This window comes from Daktulosphaira vitifoliae, unplaced genomic scaffold, assembly GCF_025091365.1.
Source record: "Daktulosphaira vitifoliae isolate Bord-2020 unplaced genomic scaffold, ASM2509136v1 Scaffold_4, whole genome shotgun sequence".
Classification (NCBI taxonomy): domain Eukaryota; kingdom Metazoa; phylum Arthropoda; class Insecta; order Hemiptera; family Phylloxeridae; genus Daktulosphaira; species Daktulosphaira vitifoliae.
Window position 1 is genome coordinate 22,871,670 of NW_026099575.1, and position 23,675 is coordinate 22,895,344.

Sequence of the window (23,675 nt, forward strand, 5' to 3'; positions counted from 1 at the left end):
AATGAAATAGAATTAATTGTAATTTAAATTATAAGTACTCTGTCTGGTCAAATCAGTATATTAGATCATAAATTCTACTAAATTGAACATTATATAAGTCTAATCTATACAGGGTGTTCAGTAAGTCAGGAAACGGGTTTCTATTGTTCTCATTGTTACAAACAATGAGAACAATAGAAACCCGTTTCCTGACTTATTGAACACCCTGTATAATAACATAAAAATTGTAAACAATTTTATCGTGTCATACACATTATAAACAGTAACACTAATCCAACCAAGATTAATAAAGGATTTTGGCAGTTAATAGGTTACTTATATTATACGTGTATATTAAATATATATATTATAATATAACATATATTATAATAGATATTATTATTGTTACTATGAAATAATGTTACTATTGTTACTAAAATTTTAATTAACAAATTAAATGAAACGCCATGTGTTATGCTATATATATGTATAGCATATTGTTAAAAAATAAATAAAAAAATATATATCAATTACACAAACTAAATAAAAAGCAATAAAAAATAAGCATAGTAACATATAAGACGTTGGGTAATAAATAATATGCAAGATATTATGTAAAAAACGTAGAAAATTAAGAAATGTAGATAGTTGACATAATTGTTATAAATTACTACAAAACGATTAATAAAGAAATAATAGTAGCGTCAATGATCACTTCTTGTATTTAAAAATAGTATCAAAATTAATATCAAAACCCAAATAAAAAGCAGTCTTGTCCTCGCATACTCACTCAGCTGTTCACAGTTCACACTTAGTATTGAAATCATCTCTCAAGTGTCAATAGTGAAAACTAACCGCAAGAAGTGATCGGCCGCGTCTATATTGTGAATTTCATATCAGAATATTCACTGGAAACATCAAGGTAGATAATTAATAATTTTACCAAAAATCTATGAGATTTAGAATTAAGTTTTATGATTATAAAGTTTAAGTAGGGTTTAGGAAAAATCAAGTGATTTAATAATAAAAAAATATACTAAGTAAATTTAATAAATCAATAATGTTTGTACAGAGTTGGTTGGCACAATTAGATCATTGATACATGTCTATTTCAGGAGTTAAATAGGAGGTTCATATACAAATACCATACTACTTTGGGTAGACACATAAGGTGGCTCAATCTCACCTATTATTGGTAACCGTCAATACTCGTTGCATTATTGATATTAAAGAGTGTGAGAATTGTTCACAATAAATTTTATATTAATAAATAAAGATCACTATACTTTTCTATCAAATTACGTGATTTACAAATCTACGTACTCATACCCCGAGAAATATTACTATTAAAAGCAACAAATAGTAACTCTCACCTTTCTCAAAACACTCTTTCCACATTTTTTTAATTCTTTCTTTTTTAATTACTATATATATATAGTATGTATAATGAACACAATGTAATTGGAAGTATTAATTTAGACATTTACGTCTGCTTGGTGGATTTGAACGATAATAAAATTAAACAGAAGAACGGAAACACCTCAACAACCGTCAATTCTAAGTCATATTGAAAAAATTAAGCAAATCAGTAGAGAACAAATATTGCATACATTAATTTAAAATTAAATATTTTAAATATTAATTTAAAACAAAAAAAATGTAAAAAATATTTAACTCAAAATTCACAAACATTACTAAAAAATATGTTTAGTTTTCAATAATATTATATTAATCACAAGTGATCAATTCGTATATTATATGTATTAATGCTAATTATTTTTTACTTTTGAGGAACATGGTTCAATACGATTTTTTTATCCATCTTGATAAAATTTTATCTCAAAAACTTGTTGTGTTTTTAGTTTTTAAGAATGCGTAACTTGTAATATTTTAATTTAATTCTATTTATTTTGCACAGAAGCATATTGAGCATATTTATTTTCTCAGGTATTTTATTTCAATGTTACAATGAAATGAAATCCAACCAAATTTATATAATATGATAGCACAAAACATTTCAATTTACATGCTATTCGTAAAAAATATATTGAATTCATTAAATATAAGAATAAATATACAAATTATCGGTAAACAATAATAAGTGAGCTGTACATTTTCAGGTAAGCAATAAGTATTCAAGAAGCAAAGCAACATTATTTTATGTGCACTAAAACTTTTTAAAACAAATTAAATTTTTTCAATAATTACATATCTTTATTTACACAAAACTCCCAGCTAAAATGTAAATTATGGATTCATTAAAAAAAAGATAGCATCGCTGCCAATAGAATTTATATAAAATAATATAAAACAGTAGTATACATTTTAGTGAAAATTAATTTTTTTAAAAACATTAAACATTTTTTGTGTGTTTATTTATTTCAATTTATATTAAACATAAAAATGGAAAAACTTAACTTCAATTGTGCGTACCATACATAAAAGAAACTTGTTTTTACACTATTTAAGTAGATATGATTAATAAAATTTGTAATATAATAAAGAATCTAAAAAAATTCTTGTCGCTAATATATATGGCATATAGTGGACATGCTGGATATCTATCAACAAGCCTAATTAAGTAGTAAGATCGGAGCTATTCTCTACAGTGATATCAAAAGTTATTTTATTTCTTTAATGTTTTAAATAAAAATGCGAGTCTCATCCTTGTTTGTATTAATGCATAGATACATACAGAAACTTAAACGTAAACTATTGTAAAATCACTCAAATTTAACTTTCTTTACAATGGTAACAAAATATATATATTTTGGTTTTCATATTATATTATTTGAAATAAAATACTACCTGGTATGTCCTTTTTTTGTTTATAGGATTCCCATTTACACTGTGCTTGCTTAAATTAACACACAAAATAATAATTATGATAATATTATTAGGAAACATTTAGTTTCTAAAAATAGATAATTTCGCTAAATATTGTTTTAATTATTACCTCGGTGCACCGTGAGCCAAAAATGCGCATATTCGCGTATTGTCTAAAACAATTACCGGGTCAGACTTAACGCGATCGTTTATCGCGATTAACTGTCACGTTAAAATTATTGACACAACATAGCTTATATTAATACGATTTTTCTAATACAAGTGCAACTGGTTTTTCCTCCCCATTAAACGTGTAACGGAGTCTAGTACATTAAGAAATATGTATAGAAGTTATCACACACGTGCGAGGTTTTTCTCTTTAGCAATGATAAATTATATTTTAAAGGAGCCAAGCCAATCATTCAGATAATTCAATCTAATTATAACATTAAACTGGAGATCGATTATTGTTTGTGAACATTTGGACAATATTACTACTAATCATAGACAAAATATCTGTGGTTATTGGAGTTGCCATAATACTATAATAAAAACTATTCAGTTGAATTGGTTGAAGAATAATCGTTATCGCCAGGTAATCATTAAACATAAATATTGTAATATATGTCTTTACTTAGTTGGTAATTGTTCAATTTCGTTAATAGTATTAACTTATATTTGAATTAGTAACAGAAAACATACAATATATACAATGTAATTTTATCATTTACAATAATAGGTTGGGTGGGTTCTAACAAAAAAAGGAATATTGTATCGATAAAAAGTATTTAATATTCAAAATACTTTTAAATTTAATCACCTCTGATACCGATTGTTGACTTATCCTTAGAAATAAATTTGATCAATGTGCACAGTTTTTCTACTTTCGTATTGTTTAAAAGAAATATGTAACTGATTTACTAAAAGTCTAAGTTACGATATAACATACTAACGTGCGTTATTAAGTCTTACCTATACAGAAGTTTTTTGGTGAATCATTATTGGTTTGTATTTTAGTATAAAATTTTAGCACTTGTATCAATTCAGTTCTGTTTCGTACACCTAATGATATTTAATTAAATTTCTTTTAACCTTTTTACTTTGTGAACAGTAGTTTGGCAGCTGCCCGTTAGTAATAGAAACTTTTTAGTAAACATTAATTATTAACTACTGTTTTTTTTCTCTATTATCAATTAATGTTTAGAACTGCTTTTAATTTCTCCGATTTAAGCACAAAAAATAATAGCAAAAAATTAAAGAAAAACTGTATTCTTTATTTAATTAAATTTATACCAAGAATTAAAAAATGATAAGTAATTAATTTAGCTTGATCTTAGTAAATTTATTTTTTTTAATTCAATATTTATAAGTACCGATATTTAAGTATCGTTACCAGACTCGAATTCAGGATTTTTTAAACCTGTCTTCACAAACTATGAGACAATTAATTGTATGAGGTTCGGTCAGTTAATTGAATATTTTATTTTATTCCCTTTATGAACTTTTAAATATGCTTTTGTTTGATCTAGATAGGATAGGATAGGCCCATAAAAGATTCTAAATTTTATTTTAATAACAAATTATAGTAAAAAAATTATTTTAATAAAAATACCGTTCCAAACGGTATCTTGGGACTTTTACGCTCCCCTACTTGTTAAATTTTAAACAAGTCTGTAATTATTCAGAATAAGATATTCCTACTAAAAATTATTGTTAAAAAACAGTTGCAAATTATTCAATTGGCAAAATTAAGTTGTTCATTGCACATATTTTTATCTCCTGGACATTTTTCATTCTGTTAAAAAGGATTTACAAATTGAGTGGGGTATACAAACGATGGCGATGAATATGTCTTTTAATGATTTATATTAAAGATTTTTTACTAACTATATATTATAAGAAATAAACGATATTTTAACACACTCGTTAATTTTACACACAAGTATTATAATTTTGACTTAAAGTATCGAATATTCATACACAAATATAATAATTATATTTGATATTTGATAACAAAATTATGTTGTTATTACTATTTATCGTAATTTATCTTACATTGTGTGCGTCAGAGATTTTCAATGTCTATGTGTAATTATTGAGATATTTTTTTCTAGAGTGTGTTTACTATCTGATAACTTTTGCTTTTTACATAGTATAAAATGACTATTAAAATGTAGCATTATAAACTCACAATAGGTATTACTTCCATCCCCTCTAACTACTTACTACTTAATGATTGTACAAATTGATATTTAAAATATCAATTGATATTCAAAACATAACATTATTTTTTACTTTGTATCATTATAATTTAATTTGATTAAAAGAAAAAGTTCATCTTAATGTATGAATAATAATTTCAAATACTAGAAAATTGATGAGATATAGTTAAAAGGAAGAGACAAAATACAATATTCAGTGAGTAAGGAAACAGGTCAATTGTTATAAATAACGTGAATAATAGAAACCCGTTTCTTACTTATTGAACATTATTTATTATTATTTGATAGTTATGTCAGGACTTCGTCATTATTTATAAGACGTTCCCTCGTAAAAATAAGCATATTTCCTTTAAACAAAAAAAAAATATAAATATCTTTTCCGTTTAATTAAAAATACATATTTATTTTGTTAGTTACTATCCCCAAGTAGTTTATTAAAAGATCTATTAATTTATAGTCAATTTAATTTGGTCCATTATACACTTTGTATTATATTGCAAATGTAGATAGGTAAGACTGGTAAATGCTAATTATACATCAATGTAACGAGTTCGAATTGAATTATTGATGCTAAAATATATTTGTCAAATATATTAACATCCGTTTGTTAGTACAATGAAGGAAATGCAAATGAATGTGTCGTTTTTGGGAAACACAGTATTATAATTTCATGAAGTACCTATTTACATGTATATTACACTATTGTATTGTTATTAATATTGCATGTTCTCTTTCTTAAATGGCGTGTATAGAAATTATAATTTTAAAATAAAACCTGTAAAATTAATTCAATTTACTATATAACTTATAATTTGTAAAAACTTAAAAATTAAAATAATAGTATTTATTACTAAGTATTCACTTAAAAGATAAATGGTTGTAGATCAAATGGTGGATATCATACTATAATGTTGTTATAGTATTCCACAATTCCAGTTCTGAGATGAACAAATATTTGAAAATTATTATTACTGGCTTTATTACATTATTGGAAATAATTATTTATTTTATTGCTATTTAAATTGATATTTGAATCTCAACAAAAATATATACAATTTTGTACTATTTCTATAAACAAATATCATAACAAAAGTTCAAATGCATTATTTAGTAATTTAAGAGTAAAAATAGTATATTTTATTTAATATATGATTTCTAATACATTTTTTAAGCAAAGTTTTTTCTAAAATAATTTTTTTTATGGAGTTAGAATTTCTTTTTTAAAGTTTAGTTTACGGGGAACGAGGGAAATTTTTTCAATTTTGAAGGGTAATGTCTTCGACTAGATAAGATTTGTGATCTTTTGACGTATCGTTGAAAGAAATCCGTTCGGTGAGAGCTGAGAAAAAGTGGTAACAGACACAAAAAAAAAAAAAAACAAAAAAAATAAACACATAGTAAAACCAATACCTTCTCAGCTTCGCATCGAAGCTAAAATAGAAATTGACCATATACAAACATATGCAAGGAATTGAAGCCATTTAAATTATCTTAATAATTCTACCTGTAAATTTTGCTTCTATTATTACAGTCTTCAATTATTTTTGTCTTCGATTTATATTTTAAGTTGGACAAATATTATAAAATTATGATTTGTTAGTTCAATGTCTCGTACAAATTAATTATAGAGTTAGTATTCATTTCATATTAACTGTGAAATCAGTTTTTAACCCTCAATTGATGTCTATATTTTTTCATTAATTGATAAGGTTAAGAACTGCTATCAACTCCATTATTCGTTATATTTATTCTACTATGGATATTAATATTTTTGTTATCGAACTGATAACATAAATTTTATCTTTAACGTCTTATAATTAGTAAAATGTGGTCGAGTCTTATTGGACTCGACGAAGTGGACTTATATATTTTTTGTTAATGTCAAAAATTGGAAAAATAATTTTTTTGCATTATGGATTTAAATATTTATTTGTTAAATGTTTTTTCATTAAATAGTCATAATATTGATAGAATCTTAATTTTTTTATTCTTTTATTTATATTATATATTTAGTTTTTATTTAAACAACTTTTCGCATCACTTATGTGAAATTGATTTCTAGATAAATATATACTTTATTGTAACTTATATCCAAAAACTAGTATCAAAGGTAGCATTCTCACTAAAAAAAAAAGTTTTTTTCGGTCCTTTTGCAAAAATAACCACTTAAGACATCGAAATGTAAGGAATTCACATGTTATATTGGTAAAATTTTTAATTTTATAAAGATTTTACTCAAAAAACTATTATTTTTTGCAAGCAAATAATACATTTTTAAACAAATTAAGTCTAAATAGAAAAGAAATTAATTTTTAGATTCCAAGTACAAAAATTCAACTAGATAATATACCAAAGAAACTTAGAAAAAATGTATAAATAATAAAGATGGTTTTAACATTTTTTTTTTATTAAATAAAACAAAACAAACTTTTTTTTAGCTTCGATGCGAAGCTCAGAAGGTCTTAGTTTTACTAAGATTTGTTTTCTTTTTGTGTCTGTTGCCACTTTTTTTTAGCTCTCACTGGACCGATTTCTTTCAAAAATACGTCAAAAGATCACAAATCGTATCTTGTTGGAGACATTACCCTTAAAAATTGAAAAAAATTCTCTCGTTCCCCGAAAATGGGGGAAATATCTAAAAAAATTACAAATTTAAAAATCGGTAAATTTTGTCATTTTTTTCACTTTTTTTTCTTAAAACTTCCATAACTTTTTGAAAAATCAACAAATTAACATAATTTTTTTTTATACTAAAACTTTAGATATTTACCTTTCATTTGATATCATTTTTTTGAAAATCTAACACTTAACCTGCTCATGGGGGGAATTTAAAATAGCAACTTTTTTACAAAAATTAAATTTTTCAACTTAATTTTTGAAAATGTTCCGGAAATACTGCGTCCTTTAAACATATATCAAATTAAAGCTTATTTTATGTACTACAAAATGAAAAAAAAAAATTTGTCCCGACACTTTTTTTTCTACATTTAAACGGCTGCCGTAGTTAAAAAAACACTATTTTTGTGTTAAAATTTTCGATTTTCGATTTTAAATTTTCAACTTAAAAATGCTATAACTTTTTGAAAAATGTATATATCAGCACAAATTTTTTTTTTCTAAATACATTATAAGTACATCTTTCATTTGACATACTTTTTATTAAAATTGGACAATTTCCCCTTATATAGGGGGCGTTCAAAACTTAAAATATTGTAAAAAACATAGATCTTTTTCAACTGAACTTTTGAAAATGTTCCGGAAATACTGCGTCCTTTAAACATATATCAAATTAAAGCTTATTTTATATACTATAAAATGAAAAAAAAAAATTTTTTCCCGACACTTTATCTTCTACATTTAACGGCTGCCGTAGTTAAAAAACACTATTTTTTGTTAAAATTTTCGATTTTGAATTTTAAATTTTCAACTTAAAAATGCTATAACTTTTTGAAAAATGTATATATCAACACAATTTTTTTTTTCTAAATACATTATAAGTACATCTTTCATTTGACATACTTTTTATTAAAATTGGACAATTTCCCCTTATATAGGTGTCGTTCAAAATTTGCAACATTGTATAAAACATAGAACTTTTGAAAATGTTCCAGAAATACTGCGTCCTTTAAACATATATCAAATCAAAGGTTATGTTATATACTATAAAATGAAAAAAAAAAATTTGTCCCGACATCTTATCTTCTATGTGCAAATGGCTGTCGAAAATTCAAAAAAAAATGTAATGTTTGCGATAAAAATTACATTTTATCGGGATGTTTTTTGTACTTAAAACTGCCATAACTTTTTCAAAAATGAACAAATAAAAATAATATTTTTTTGTATTGAAACCTTAGATATTTCCCTTTCATTTGATATAATTTTTTTTGAAAATCTAACACTTATTCTGCTCACTGGGAGGATTTAAAATAGTAACTTTTTTACAAAAAATAACTTTTTCAACTTAATTTTTGAAAATGTTCCGGAAATACTGCGTCCTTTAAACATATATAAAATTAAAGCTTATTTTATGTACTACAAAATGAAAAAAAAAAATTTGTCCCGACGATCTATCTTCTATACGCAAATGGCTACCATATTGAAAAATATACTATTTTTGTATGATAATTATGGGTTTTGTATTTTATTTTAATAGAAGTTGATGTTGCTTTTGCAATTATCCATCAATTTTTTAAAATTAAACACTATCTACAGATTTGCATCGAAGCGTTTTTTATGATAGTGATTTTAATCACTGTCAGATATCATCTATACTGGACCCAACTATGCCACGACCCCACTGTGCCGCCACCCCATTGTGCTGGGTTTTTATTTTGTTTTTAATAGTATTTTTTAGCTAAAAAATAAAATATATCTATTTATAAAATAATAACAATATATATATTTCGATTAAAAAACATAAGTTGATAAAATTTTAATTTGGAAAAAGAATTCCTCTTTCCAAAAAATAGTACCAATTTGTTTGCTGAAACTTATGTTAATTGTATCTTGGACGAGTTCTGTGCAATTAATTTGTAAAGACTGTATTAACAACCCGAGGTGCTATTATTAGAGTCGTCAAATTATTGTTAGGTACAAACAAATGTAATTTGATTATAAATATCATGTTTTGACCGTATTTATTTCTATTCATTTGCGATTAATCCTGAATTCATTTAAACTTACATCACAAATAATGTAATTATTACACAAGAGTTTTGCTGATACGCACGATAATGGCACAATAGCTGTTTAAAATAATATAAACAAATGATTTCCGATATAATATAACCATAGTCGGAACAAAAGGATTAGGATCTAATTTTTTCTCTATGTAATTGATATATAAATCTAAGAACTTGATTTATGAAATTCATTTTAGTACTTAATATCGTTTTACTAAATTAATTTTTGGCTATGATTCAAAGTTTTACCTATGATTTAAGGTAATGAATTGTTCATGCTTGCAACTTTATTATTTGTTGATTTAATATTCAATGATATTTTATAAAATAATATCACAAACCATTGTCCATAAGTAATTAATGGACGTTCTAACATAATACTTATGTATGAGTTATTAACAAGTAATTTCAAATTTTCTATGCGTTATTATTCAGTTATTTTAGGTATCAAAGTCAATTAAATAGACGCCTGCAAACGAACACATCAAAACCCATTTGATACATACGCTTCAGTTATCCCCAAAGTATATTACTCTCATGTTCAGTGACAATAAACTAAGGTAACATATAATTCGCTGTCGACAGCAGAGATACAATTATTTTTAGACTCAAACGATTGTTCAAACCACCAATATATGCAGTGCTCGTACACGACTAATGTCGTATTAAATGACTTTTTTCAATTTTATTCCCAAGAAAAATGTTCAACAGAGTGGAAATATGTAAATTTAAATTAGCATAAAAGATGTGTTCAGCTGTTCACCAAAATTCTCTATACGTTTTTTGTTTACAGTTTTTTAACTACTTAATTTTATTAAAATTACTTAAATACTTTTTAATAAGTATAAACATTTTTAAATCTATAAATTATTAAAAATGTGGATTAAGTTTATCTCTGTAATTTTACTGATATACACCAGCACTTGTCTATTTATATTATTTGCTATTTATTATATTTTTATAAGATAAATTATAAGAATTAGAGACATTATAAATCATAAGTTTTTGCCATTCCATTCCTAAATTATAGCTTTACAATCATTATGAATCACACAAAGTTGGGAAACAAATTTTTTTGATTGACTTATGATGTTCCTTGCTATATTAAACTTGCTATAAAACCGTTTATCTGAATAAAATCCTCATTAATTTAAATTTAATTGGTATAATTAACCTTTTTATAAAGATTTCAGGTGAATATAAGTAGTCAAAATAAATTATAGACAGCTATTTAATGCTATTTCATTTTCAATGATTATTAAAATGACTACCTTATAATATTTCTCTTTTTACCATGTGCCTTTTAATATTTGTGACAAATACTAGCCTATTTTGAAGATGAACAAAGTAAAAATGGTATACATAAATGTAGACCGAAATTTAGTAATTTAGTGTAACTTATATAATCGAGTAGCTAAAAGATCTTTGTTGTTCATAACTCAGGTCTGTATTATAATCGAAAAAACTATATTTTTTATTATTTTGAAAAATGTTGATTTTCAATTTAAGAATGCTTATAACTTATTGCTAACTCGCACAACGGTAGTATTTTTATCTTTAATCATCCAATCGATTATCATTATATGCACTTATTATTACAAAATTTTAATACAAAAACAAATTACTGAAGATTTCCTGGTATAAATACGCATGAAAAAATGAAATTTGACTTTGCCTTAAGAGTTATTCAATATCATTAATCTGTTTTTGCGTACGAATGCTTATAATGATGTCATACTACGACTGTTTTCAATTTCCATTTGACACTCCATTTATTTTTATAACATGGACCTATCAGCTATCAAAATGTCATTAAATTTCTAAAAGTGAAGTACTCACGGTTTAAAACTACCGATAGAAAAACCGTTATTTTGTTACATTTGAGATAACATAACAGTGTATTTTATTATACTTCCATGTTATCTTTTTAATAAAATAGGTCGTTTGAATTGTGAATAAAGTATTTTGAAAGAAAATTATATTGTTACTAATACTGTAATTGCTTAAGATTAAAAAAGAAAAATTAAAGTAGAACAAGATAAAATGAGTGTAGAAGAATACTTAACCTGATTGTAAAGAATAGGAAATAAAATATTTTGAATTTTTAAACAAAATTTACCAAAATTAATATTTTATCGAACTTGTAAATATATACAAATTTAACTTCTTGAGTTATTTGTGCCACACATTGGAATAGTAAAATAATATTACAATAGTTAATACTAATTTTTAGTGATGGAAATTATTCAATAGTAACTATCAAACTATTTGATAGATTTCCACTATTCAAACTATTCGATAGTCATTCAAAAACTAATCGAATATTAAAAATATTCGATAGTTACACAATATATTCGATAGTTTTTTAAATATTTGATATTTATGCTAAAAATAAACTATTCGGTTGTATAAAAACAATTCGAATAGTTTGAATATTCGAAAATGTCCATCACTACTAATTTTTTTCAAACGAGTTATCTTAAGTGAAGTACATTAAAGTTGATAATATAATCCTTGTAATTTAATAATAATCATCAATTATCAAAGATGTTGTGCATAATCTATTAATTTAATTTGACCTCGCACTAATGAATATTAAAATATAATCAATCAACGATTAGTCGCTAATTACATTTCTGATATAATAAAAGGTGTACACAAAGGAAATTAAGGAAACTACAATTTAATTATTAAAATAACAAAATTACACTTTAATTTTTAATATATTGTATATTTCTAATATTTATCTAAAGATTATCATTTACAAAAACAAAAATGATGGGAATCCATCTTTATTTTTAATCTAGTTTTTCATTTTCATTGAGATTCATGGTTATTAAATGTACTTTAAATATTTAAAATTTAAACTTACCAATGATGAAATATCTTTAATTCAAGTTTGTGTACTTAGAAATAAAGTCAAACATTGTACTATTAGAAATTCCATCAATCATTTCCTAATATTTCGATAGAAAACTAAAAACAAAATATACCTTTTATCGTATAGAATTTCATTGTTGTTTATTATTTCAGTAAAAATTATAAATCAATACTTCCATATATTTTCTTGAAGGTACATTAATGTTTTTTTAATAATTTCTAAGTTTTTAATTTTTTCGAAAAAATTATAATTGATAAATTGACCAACTTCTTTACGTCGAAATAAAGTTTAAAATTACATTTTTTCTTATACAAAATTATCCGATGAAAAATAGTAAAAATATTAAAATTACCATTGAAATATGGTATTATGTTTTTCAAAATGTAATTTAATTTTTGTAACTTAAATTTACACTTTTTTCTAGAAATTATGAATATTTGCTATACATTTTTTGAAAACAAATTTTTATCATCATATTTTTAAATTTATCTTAACTCATAAAAAATATGAAGCAATAATATTTTTTGTGGATATAAATTTTATTTATCGTATTAATTGATGTGTTATGGTCAAACAAACATACTGTAAAAAAACACTTTGAAGAATAGGTTAATTTTAAATATTTATCGTTTTATTTCTGTACCAAAGGATTGATATCAAATATTTATAAATATGAAGTTTTTGCAGCGAAATAAAGTGGAAACTTTACATGGAAAGTTGTAAAAATAAATACCAATCTATACTAGAATAAAATTTACAAAGTTGAATTTTTTTTAATATTATTCAAAATAATAAAATTGTATGAAATCTCTGAATTGTGTATTTAAATAAAAGAATTCTTTAAAATTTAATATAATTTAATATATAAAAATAGGACATTTAACAAAAAGAAATTATAAACCAATTATATTTTTTATTATTTTACAAGTTAAATTTGTCGCATTATAGGTAATGAATTTATAACAAATAGTTATTTGTTTAGAAAATTAAAAAGCAAATTGATGGGGTTTTGTATACGACATCTCATATAAGATAAGGCTATCAACATTCTTTTATATACAAAGGCATGGAAACCTATTTATTTAGAGAAAATTGTTTTTGAAAATGGTTCGAAAACTATTAGGTCATGGCTCTAACGGTAGTGCGTTATGGAATATCAAGACGGACGAGTATATTACCCTTTCTAATTTTTAGACGTCCGTAATAAAATGAAAAAGTGCAGCAAAGAATATATTCAACAATAAATATTGCTGTGAAGCTTAACATTGCAAAGCACTTTAAGATTAAATTGTGCTCGCATAACAATTTTAAATATAATTTCTAAAAGACAACTCAAAAAATTAAATATAATATGGTTATATTTTAATCATTATTACGAAAAAAAATATTCCATTAAATATCTATAGCAAATTATGAAAATACTAGGTATCAAATTTAAGCAATCATACATTTTTAATTATTTATAAATTTGATACTTTTATAAGAGAAATTGTACTTATTTTTTGTAAAATAAAATAAAAATAAAAATGTTAAAATTAGTCAATGTAGCAGTTACACATAGTAGTATTATATTTTTCATGTAAAAATTACACAACAGCGATTAAATTTTTTATTTAAAAGTCTTATATGATATTAAAACTTGGAAATAATATAAATGAAATACTTCACTATATATAAAATTTTACTCTTTTACTTACTGCTTTTCTTTTCAAACTTAGACAAAATGAAAGAGAAAACTTTTTTGTTTTACTTGAGTTTAGCTAATAATCATAAAACTTGTTTTTTCAAACATTCATCTAGGGTTTTTTTATTATTATTTTATTTTGTTGTCTAAGAATTGTTTTGATGAAACACTGCATGCCGTGAGCAGGGCTATTATGGAAATTAGTTAAAAGAAAAAAAAGGACTTAGTGTTACCAATATATAATGAAAAACATATATTTTAAGTAAATACTTCATACTTTTAAAAAGTAACTTTTCCATTGACAGTCAATTTTTTTATTATTGTTTTTGTTTGTAATAAGAGAAAACACACTACTGGAGTAAAATATAATAGAAATATAATATATGCAATAATAAAATTCTGATACAATTTAATTAATTAAAATTTCCTGTATTTGAATTACTGTTCGCTATTAAACTGAGCAATATCTTAATGAAAAAATATGAATTTTGTAAAAGACATTTAGTTTAAGATTTATTGTAAACCGGTAAAAAGTTTTCTGACACGAATTTCTTTTGACATAAATATTCTGACTATTCATATAAAATGTCAGTCCATCAAATAATGTTCAAAATTTAATAAAAAGTTAGTCTTATAATTGGATCACTGCATTTTCTTTAAAATTGACTTTTTTCTATTGTAACTTATTTTTATATTTTTCGTATTAAAAAAAAACATGTAGGACTACGTTAAAAATCTCTTAATCTAAAAAATAATTATCTTGTCTCAAAATTTATGTTCCCTTCGTAGGCTACATGAGAGAACTTATTAATAGAACTGATTTTTGATTAGATACTAAATTGTCTATCGTACAGCTTATGAGAGGAAATTCCGATTGAAACCTCTTATTAAGTTATGGCATGCAGATGCTTTATGATTACTGATATAATTTATTATAAAAAAAAAAGATTATTTTTTTTTATTCATAGAATATAAAAAACGACCTTTAATCTTTATTATATGTTTAAACAATAAATAGTTAAAACAAAATTACAATATAAAATAATATTGAACAATACATTTTTTTTTAATTTATTTAATACCCACAGGATAGTTATGGCGTTGACTAATATCTTAAAAAAAACTAATTAATGTTATTAAACATTTTACATGAATGTATATCTTTTATTAAAGTATCAATAGTTAAAGATGGATACAATAAATATATATATATTTAGATGTAATTATTATCAATGTATTTTTTTACTTTTTATTAACATTAAGATTTTATCTGGACTTACAAATATTTCAAAAACTTCAGGTTTATTTTAAGCATTTTACTAATATAAATATCTCGCGAAAACGGAAAATATATACAAAGAAATTAGTTTATTCAGCTGGAAATTTCTGCTTCAGTGCGGATGTGTAATAAAAGCGAATATTTTAGTACGAATTTGGTAGTTTTATTATATTATGCGTACTAAATACTCTAATAATTAATAGTTTGTGATAACACTTGCAAAATAACATATTGTCAATTTCGTTTTTTAAATTTAATAGTTTTAATTAAATAATTAAGCAAGTTAATTTAAGTCGAATTGTCCACTAAAAATTATGTATGTTATACGAATGAATGTTGATGATAGAAAATTAATAACAATATTTGCATCAATTTGTATGTTTGGCTTTGATGTATAATAGCTATTAACAGTTGTAATAGTGTTTTTACCCTATTAATTAATTAAATTTTAAGTACTATAAATATTGCGATAAAAGATTTATGTTTATCTAATTGCATAAGCGTATTATATTAGATATGTTTAAATGTTTCTTTTAGACATTTTCCGATATAAATCTTTACACAAATAAAACTAAGTATTTTCTGGCAAACCCGGACGTGATTTTTAATTTCAGATAGTATATCTTATTTTTTTACATTAATCAGCTTATCTTAATACTGAAAATGTTGATCAAGAAATAATATATATATATATATAATTAATAGAACACAATAAAAATAAGTTCTCTTAATTAATATAATGTCGTAATGATACCAAAAATAACATTGTTCTATATAAAAACAATAATTTATATCATTTGTATTAAGTTATCATTTAAAATCCATTGCACATCAAATATTGGTTACCTAATCTATAGACAATACAATATAATATATTAAAAGTTGTATTTGGCTATGATTTTACTAAAAAAAATTTGTACTGTTAAAATGATTTATTCAAAAATTTAGTTTATTATGATAAAATATATGAATTATAGTAAAGAGGTATGACAAAAATACATGTATAAATGTATAGACAGTTGTTTTTAGAAAATTTCGTACGTTTTCTATTATAAATCAACGTGACGTTAATATCTATAACATAAAAACCTACATTATATTAAGTATTTTTTCATTATTTATATAAAATATATGTATGCACTTTATAAACATGAGCAGTATAATATAAGTATTATGTATGCGTATAATTTATTCAGAATTTCTAGGCATGGCAGTTTAATTTTGTGTCGCTGTGTTTCATATTCGTTCAAAAAGTTTATAGCCGTTAGAACATGAATGGAGATTACAAGTGTGTATGTATATCTACCTTAGGATCTTGATAAAATAGAACAATATATCAAAAAATTCAAACACTCAAATGTGCGCAAGCAAAGGGTTATTAAGATGTATAATAGAATCATACAAAAGTCAATATCAAAAATGGAATAAAAAACAAACAAGTCGACAATTTTATGTATGTATTGTTTATGAAATACGTCTAAGTACAAGTCTATCGAAATACGAATTTTATTTTAACAGCTAGATAATAAATTCTAAATAAACTGCATGATTTTTCTCAAATTATTAAATTTGTACATAAATTAATAAACATTTATAGGACGTAGGGTTTGGTAAAAAAATTAGAACCAGATTAAATTCATAAAAAAAAATCTTTTTTTTGTACGTTTGATAGTGAACACTAACACTATAAATTATGATCCTAGTGTGATCATGTGTTACTCTGGCTTTTTAAATATTTTTACAGAAAATACATTGTCTAAACGCACGATATCCACGTAATTGACGCACGATGTGGTGTTTAAGCTGATAACTTTGGGGTTTTAACTCTTTCCCTGTGGGAAACACTTTTGGGACCTCGCTACGAAACGTCATAAACCATACGGAATTTGAAATTTTATTAGGTTTGACGTAAAATAATATTAATTCAACTATACTATTAAACTACAGACGAGAACAACTGTCGCCAAAGAGTATCAACTTACCATTGCTGAAGTCATAAATTTTATAGTATTTTAAAATTGTTATTTCGTCATTATTTTATTTCAAGTTCTTTAAATTTTTATATTTAATGCACTAACTTATTTTAAAAATTTGATATTGAAATAAATTCATTATAATACAATAATAATAAAATTTTAATGGAAAGTTATTTTTGCAGTCATTATTTGTTAGGGTTCTTGAAAAATGTGTAATTTAAATAAATTTGAATAAAATATTTTATTTTATCTCGGCCTCTGTTAAACTAGGACAATCGCAAATGATAAAAATGGTCACAAACATACATAATTTGATAAAAATAGTTTTTTTTTTGGTAAACATTTGTGATAGAATGGGATGGCTTACGGTAATCTCATAAAATTAGAACGTAATTCGAGTTGTCATTACAGATAATGCTTTAATTTCAAATGACGTCATTCCACTTTGTTTCGTTCATAAAACACTCAAAGGCATTTCATTGGTATTTTGGCAATATTATATTCACTTTTATAACATGTCATAAACTTGTTTTAAATTAAATAATTTTCATGATATATTAAAATATTTTTATCATACTTGTTGTAGAATAAAAAGTAAAATGTTTCGTATAATAAAAAATTAAAAGGTAAAACAAGTGAAGTACAAAAATAATAAAATTATTAAAATTTAAAAATCACGCACTTTAATATAGTAAAAGTTTTCTTTTTATATAGTTTTCTTTGACTGTTGTAATTTGTTATAGTATTAGTTTTATAACATATTATTTATTTATCTTTTTATTCTTTTATCTTTATCAGAGATTGAATTTGACATGATAGTATTTTATTTAGAGGGCAAATTATTTTGTGGTTATTATTCAAAAATTGATGTCATTTTTAGCAAATTTTTAAAAGAGCAAAAATAAATTAAAATTTTCAATTGTGTCTTTTAAAAATTTAAATTTTTGAAATACAAAAGCAAATCATCCCGATATCAATTACGAACGCATGATTTTTTTAAGGGTGATGACGCAACATCTATGATTTTATCGCCTTTTCTGCACGTTATCTAATAAATTCTTTCCTCTTATTTTAATAAAATCATAATAGGTAAATAAACAGATAATGTTGATAAAATAGTATTCTAGTTTAAAGCAATATATATTTGTAGGTCAAGATAATTTTAAAACATTTTTTAAATACAAATTTTGAAAATATTTATTATCTTTTTCATTGAAAAGCGAGAGCTCGTAAAAGTTTGGCGTACAAGTATACTTTCAAATTTATTTTGTAAATTTCTAAAATTAATTTATTATACGTGAACAAGTTGATTTGAAATACGTTAAAGAAACATAAAAAGAAAAAAATACTATATAAAGCATTTATTAAAGGGGGGTGTCATTCCCCGGTACTCCCTTAATACTATCCGATGTAATGATTTGTAATTACTTGACATATGAAAGACAACATCATCCTCTATAGAAATTATAAAAATCTCAAACCCCAAATTTTTATTAAGTAGCTTCAATTAATAGATTTTTAAATAAAAGCAAATGGCTTTTATCATCCGTAAAAAATTAGTAACAGCAGTCTATACTAAGTAGAAAATGAATGAGGCCACTGTTTTAACAAAAAGGTTTTTCTGTTCATAACGTATCACAAACAAAAACAGTCTTATTGAATTGCTTAAAATAAACGATCTTTATTGTTATTAGAACATTGATTTTTGGGGTTGGATAGTTCTTTTTTTTACGTTTATATTACTAAATATTTGTCAAAAACGTATTTGAGTCGAAAAAAAGCATTATTTTAATAAATCTTTCCTTACAATTTACATTGAAATTTTTAGTAACATGATTATATTTCTTTATTTCAAATACTAGTCGATTTAATTAATATTCTCTTTATTTTGTTCAACAAATTGTTACGTATTACAAAATAATATAATAATATAATAACCTTTATATAATGGGAAAATTAAAAAATGATATTATATATTTTGTATTTATGTCTTACCTCTAGTTGTAATAATAATATTTTTGACTTTTTATAATAAACCGTTCAATAAAAATATGCTAAACGGGTTTTTTTCTTTTTAAGTAATATATTACTCTAATTAAAATTTTTTTATAAATTTATTAAATGTGATTCTTAGAAATGATTTTTTAAACTAATTGGTTTTATTTTCCAAGTTTACTCCATTTTTTTTTTACTGTATCTTCGTATAAAACAAAAAAAAAAATGATACGATAGTGAAATTATGTTATATAACTTTATTTTTTTCATTTAAGTATTTTAAAAGGAATCTAAGCTTATGAAAATAATAGTAACACATTGAACGTTTTGAATACCTGAAATAAAAAATGATATTAGCCTTAAAAGAAGAAAAGAAAAAAAAAATTAATCTAATTTAAGTATTTTTCAGAAAAAATAAAGGAAACCTAAAATTTAAAGTGATTTAAGTATCAATTAATTTTTTTAATTTTGTTATATTCAAAAAACTATTCTACTATTTTCAAATATAATTTTAATAACCTATTATGAATTTTTTTATGAAATTAAATAATTTAAATTTCACTAAAAATTTCTATGCATTAATTGAAATATTATAATGATATAATTATAAATTCCCTATATAAAAGAAATAAATATTGGTAATTAAAAAGAAGGGTTTTAAAAATTACATTTTTTGAATACTTATTTTTTTATTCTAAAGTAGAATTTACTCGGTGATAAAAATATATATCTATAAAAAAAACTATACGTAAAATTTTGAGAATCGAATTACCTAAGATTTAAATTTATTAAAATAAAAATAATATTATCCGTTTTATATTATTGTTATGGTTATTTATTGATATTTAAATTTGTATATTTACAATTAATATTACAAAAACTAATAGTCACAAACTAACTAGTGTCTAGTAAATTGTTAAATTCAATACTTTTAGAATTTTACGTTTTGTAAAAACGGAGCACTTTAAAATATCATAACACGTATATAAAGGATAAACCACATGATTTTGTTGAAAATATCCAATTAATAAATAATTCGAACGGTACAATAAATTTTTCTATAATTAAAAATACGTCTATGAAATCATAAATTTATGAGTTATCTCCGGCATATCACTCTTTGCAACCGAATATCAAATCGTTAGCTACTACCAATGAAACCTCAAGCGATTTTAGCATTAGTGTAATTACTCAAGTATATAGCTTAAGTAATCAATCACCGCATGTTCAAACAAATGTANTACAAATGAAGTCTATACTTCAAACTAGGCAAAATTGCCAAGTGTGACGACTTCCAATAACAATTTAGTTTCAGCAATCTCGTTATATTTTTTTAGAAGTTATGCTAAGAATTTCTGTGAAAATCATATAATTTCTGCTACATCTAATATAAAAAACAGTTATTATGAGAGCGAGAAAAACCAATACCACTATTAGAAAGAACAAAGATTTATTTTAAATAAAGCAACAATGGTGTATGTTAAAAATTGATTAAAAATTTTCGTTTAACTTTGTTTCTGTACAGATATATTATTTATTTTCAAGGGTTACTAGATTTGCAGAAGTATAAATCGTTTATTCTACAAAAATTAAAAAGTTACTATATTTTTATATTAATTAAAAATCATAAATTTGTTAAATAATGTATTTTACTTTACATATATATGTTTATGTAATATTTTGTATTATAATTATGGTTTAGTGGTAAAAATTAATATTATGCATAATTTCGTGGGCTGGAAAGAACCTAGGTTTCTTTATTAAAACGCAAGACGAGTGAGTTTTAAAGTTTTTTTTTTAAAAACCTTAAAATAATCTTAAAAACCCTATATCAAGTTATTGCCCGGATAGTTTTATCGATTTTTAAAAAAAAAAACTCGACTTTAAAAATAAATATTTTTATGGTTAAATTTTTAATTACTTATATTAAAAATTATATTACTCTCATAATGTTTTCCTATATGTATATGTTTGAGTAACAAGACACTAAATACTTCATTGCCATTCGTTTTACACGTTATTAAATATTTATTTAAAAAATGCTATATCTTTGAATGGAGAATTGGAGTTGTAAACCAACCTACGGATTGAAAATATATATATATATATATTTTTACTCTAATGTGGTATGTTATGGTTTAGATTGGATTTTTCGTTATTTTATTTTAATTAAATTTTGATATTACAAAATTAAACGTTGAAATTTTAATATTATCTGTCTAAAGTTTAAATGGTATTACATTAAACAACTATGAACAAAGTATCTAAAGTTTTGGGGATAGTCTATGTTATGAGTAAGATACTTCCTAAAGTAAATCGAAACCAATAAATTTTTCCTACGTCCATTGCAGAAACATAGAAATCAAGATTTATAGTTTGTTATTGGATCAAAAGAAAGAAATACAGCTGAATGAGAGCAATATTAAAACAAAATAGACAAGAGAAAATTTTTAAGGAAAATTTCGAACGTTAAAATGTAATCTGTCTGTACTCAAAAGTTTAATAAAAATAAAAAATATGTGACTTAATAAGCGGTTTAGTTTTTTTTTTTAAATACCTACTTAAAATTTCAATAAATTATATATTGGCAAAATGTAATATCTTCCAGCTATAACAATATCTAATAATAGACTTCGCCTAGGCCAACCTCGTAAGTAGGCTACTGATTCCGGTAAAAGTACCCGGCTACACCGGGCTCGATAAGTATTTTGCAGGAAAAATATTCCATTAGAATCAGTATAACAAAAATATATTAAAAATTGAATTATTAAAATCAGTAAAATTCAAAAAGAGAATATAGAAAATGTATTAGGTATATAGTTGACGTTCGTTAATGAGGTATTCCCCTTGAGCATATTGAGAAATTATTTTAGGAAGGTATTTAATTTGTTTTACTTCGATGCTATACAATGCTATATATGCTATAGTATTTTTTTTTTGCTAAAAATCAAAGTGATGATCAAAAAAAAAAGTTCATTAGGTTCTTCTTTCTTAGAATTTACCCAAAAACAAATATGATAGCGCTGATTCAAGGGTGGCAACCGCCTATATCCCCCTTAACTTCGCCCCCGGTATACAAAATAATTATTAATATTATAATTACAATAATTTTATTTATATTATAGAATAATTAGAGTGATTAATTAAAAATATTGGTTACTGTAATTTGACGTTGGACAGGATAATTGTCATATGGATCCCAATTTTTACGATAAACGCAGACATTTAAATCATATATGAAATAAATAACATCATTAATACTGTACTATTCTGATAATAGATGTACAAACTTATATAATTATACCGTCCTGAAATATATGTATAATTTATTTATATATAACATATAACATTTCTTGATAAAATATAAAAAATATAGTGCTATGCCCAATTGCAAAATAGTATCCAAATATAAACTCTGCGTGGAAAATAAAAAGTTCAAAGTGAAAAAAGTAAAATTGAACAGTAAAATAATTGTAAATCAAAATTTCAAACAAAAGATATGTATATATATAAACAAATTTATATTATAAACATATTTAAAAGAAATCGACAGAAAATATCATAATAGAAGTACGCTTAATAAACTAAACATAATATATAAAATTAATAAACATAATATCAAAAAAAAAGGATAGTTAACAATTAATTCATGTATGACAACAATAATATTTATTAACAATGAATTGAATAGAAAATTAAATAGTTATAAAAATTCATATTTTACAAATTAAGGGTCACAATAAACATATGCGTAGAAATGAGTCAATATTAAAACAATGCGCATGGATTTTTTTTTTTAAAAAAAAGGTCGTAAAACGGTGAAAAACGAAAGGGTTGAATTAATTTTTGTATGATATCTTAGAAATGTAATTGAGCGGGTCTGGTNGGTTGAATTAATTTTTGTATGATATCTTAGAAATGTAATTGAGCGGGTCTGGTGAAAATTTCACACCTTAAGTCGTAAAACGCTAGCGTTAACGAGCGTTTTCATTAAAAACAATTGAAATTTTTAAACGCTTGTGAGAGAGCGGCAGAAAATTTCCGACCTTCACCAATAATTTTCCTGAGTCTCGTGACCGAGTATTTTCGTTGAAAAAATTTTTTTTGAAAATCCGAGCACGCTAAGTAATTGTTCCATAATAGCGTTATTT

The 23,675-nt window shown here is 23.5% G+C and overlaps 1 protein-coding gene and 1 long non-coding RNA gene across 8 annotated transcripts in view; one reads left to right on the plus strand and one right to left on the minus strand.

Annotated features, from left to right (window-relative positions):
• Positions 1-23,675, minus strand: part of LOC126903727 (solute carrier family 12 member 6) — a 170,516-nt gene that overhangs the window by 56,093 nt on the left and 90,748 nt on the right. Inside the window, exons 1-2 of one of the 6 annotated variants that reach the window (XM_050682155.1) lie at positions 2,936-3,073; positions 2,788-2,836 (exon numbers count right to left, since the gene is read on the minus strand). The exons of the other annotated variants lie outside the window; for them this stretch is intronic. Coding sequence (XP_050538112.1) covers positions 2,788-2,836; positions 2,936-2,965 — 79 coding nt within the window. The 5' untranslated portion in view covers positions 2,966-3,073. Of the gene's footprint in view, positions 1-2,787; positions 2,837-2,935; positions 3,074-23,675 lie in introns of those variants that run through there. 6 annotated transcript variants of the gene reach the window in all.
• On the plus strand, positions 595-22,042 carry LOC126903748 (uncharacterized). Of its 2 annotated transcripts, none has more exons than XR_007703581.1 (4): positions 595-901; positions 3,212-3,400; positions 16,750-17,006; positions 21,876-22,042. It is a non-coding gene; the product is annotated as an uncharacterized LOC126903748 (long non-coding RNA). The 2 variants fall into 2 exon arrangements; XR_007703582.1 differs by lacking the exon at positions 595-901 and adding an exon at positions 1,951-2,099.